The 1,884-nt window shown below is 28.7% G+C and overlaps 1 protein-coding gene across 1 annotated transcript; it reads right to left on the bottom strand.

The window, feature by feature from the left end:
* Positions 1–10: 10 nt before the first annotated feature.
* On the bottom strand, positions 11–484 carry LOC105460113. Its single transcript, XM_011706553.1, has 2 exons — positions 310–484; positions 11–201 (listed from the first exon to the last, which is right to left on the bottom strand). The coding sequence occupies exons 1-2, from the start codon at positions 482–484 to the stop codon at positions 29–31; spliced, it is 348 nt and encodes a 115-aa protein (XP_011704855.1). The 3' UTR covers positions 11–28.
* Positions 485–1,884: the final 1,400 nt, after the last annotated feature.

Here is a 1,884-nt window from a genome sequence, read left to right as displayed (position 1 = left end):
TAAATTTAAACATTTATGCTTACTTTTTCTAAAGACAAGAGTCTTTAAGAAAACTCATAGAATGGTAATGAGGCCACTTTTGGACTGCAGAATCTGCCTTCCTAGCAGATCCACTGGGCCTTTTTTCTGATTGTACGATTTTGCGATATGTATCATGCAAGGACTTGAATTTTTTTTGCGCTTCTTCTGCACTTATTTTGCCTATAAAAAATTTACGTTTTATTGTTATTTTTTATGTTTATTTTTATTGTTTTATTGTTGTATTTATTTTTTATATTTGGATATATTTAGTATTATTTTTATATTCACCATTTAATGCCAAAGCTATTTCTAACCATAACTGTTGTTTTATTGTACATTTACGTTGCGCCAGGAGTAAAGAGTAATCCCACAATGATGGTCGTTTTTCCACTTCAAAAATTAAAAATTCTTCATCGTCAAAATTTAATTTATTTTCAAAATTTAATTTTGTACGTTTAGACATTTACTATAAGCAAATGACAATTTAAGCAAATGTCTAAACGTACAAAATTAAATTCTGGAAATAAATTAAATTTTGACGATAAAGAATTTTTAATTATAGTAAGAAGTGGTAAATAGCGCGCGCGAAGCGCGCGTTTGTATAAGTGCTAATTTCATAAAAAAAGAACTGTCGGAAAAATAAAATTACTTGCCGAATTTTACAAAAAAAGAAGTGGGAAAAATAAAAAATGTGCTGCCGTAACTTACAAACAGAAAAAGTCGTGAAAAAAAAACAAAAAAATGCTACCATAACACAAGAATTAATGGGCCAAAGACGAGCAAATAAAATTAATAGATGTTCAATAATTTATTCATTCAAAGCAATATATCGCGTACTAGTTTCAGCCTGCGCAGCGAGACAACCAATCAGTATCGCGGAAAAGCGACAACAAATAATTTCGAGAAATGCGAGTTATCGACTTTACATGCACTTTTTTAGATAGGATTCGACATTTTTTTTATAATACTAGCATTACAGACGCGCGCACTATTTAACTGCACTTTAATTATACATCAACTTCAATACATACAACTGTCAAAAGTCAATGCAATGACAGCCGCTCACGAAGTTAGCGCAGCAAGACAACCAATCAGCGTCGCAGAAGAGCCAACAATAAACTTCGAGACTTTAGAGTTTTCGATGGATTCGACTATCAATTTAACATGCACTTTTTTTAGATAGGATATAATATAAATTTTTCCTTTTTATAAATTTTTTAATTAATTTTTCTCACGATATTTGCCCCTTTTTATAAATTTGACAGGTAATTATTTTTATTTTTTTGACATCTTTTTGTTGCAGATTTCAGTAATCAAATTTTTTCCAATGGCATACATCTCTTTTTTGTACATTTTTGCAGCTCATTTTATTTTTTCTCTCTTATTTATAAAGTTTGCAGTAGTTTTATTTTTAACATCTTTATAAATTCTGATAATTAATTTATTACTCTCACATATTTGTTTTCTTACACAATAAGTTTAGCAATAAATTTGATAATTTTTTTATTTTTCTTGCAACATCTTTTTTTGTAAGTTTCGATAAATTATTTAATTTCTTTTATAATAACTCATTTTAAAATTAATTTTTTTATGATAATACAATTTTTTCGTAAGTATCAATATTGTTTTTAATTTTTTAACAATGTCCAATTTTATGTTGATTAAGAGGATCCTAAACCCTAGATCAAACTTCAAAAATCCGCTGTTTTACCGACAATTTGTGAGTATGTATGCGTGCGATATTGATGTAGTAGTATGTAGTGATGTGTCATGTTTATTACCACATCAATATATCTCACGCATACATATACACGAATTTGTAGGATACAAAGATCGGAAGAGCACACGTCTGAACTCCAGTCA

This window comes from Wasmannia auropunctata, unplaced genomic scaffold, assembly GCF_000956235.1.
Source record: "Wasmannia auropunctata unplaced genomic scaffold, wasmannia.A_1.0 LD328602.1, whole genome shotgun sequence".
Classification (NCBI taxonomy): Eukaryota; Metazoa; Arthropoda; class Insecta; order Hymenoptera; family Formicidae; genus Wasmannia; species Wasmannia auropunctata.
Note: the sequence above shows the minus strand (reverse complement) of the source record. Positions and strands in the feature narration are given on the sequence as shown.

Coding starts and splice junctions, on each gene's coding strand:
- LOC105460113 (XM_011706553.1), bottom strand. CDS start 484: ATGTCTAAACGTACAAAATTAAATTTTGAAAATAAATTAAATTTTGAC. Junction 202..309: donor AATAGCTTTGGCATTAAATG/GTGAATATAAAA, acceptor AATTTTTTATAG/GCAAAATAAGTGCAGAAGAA.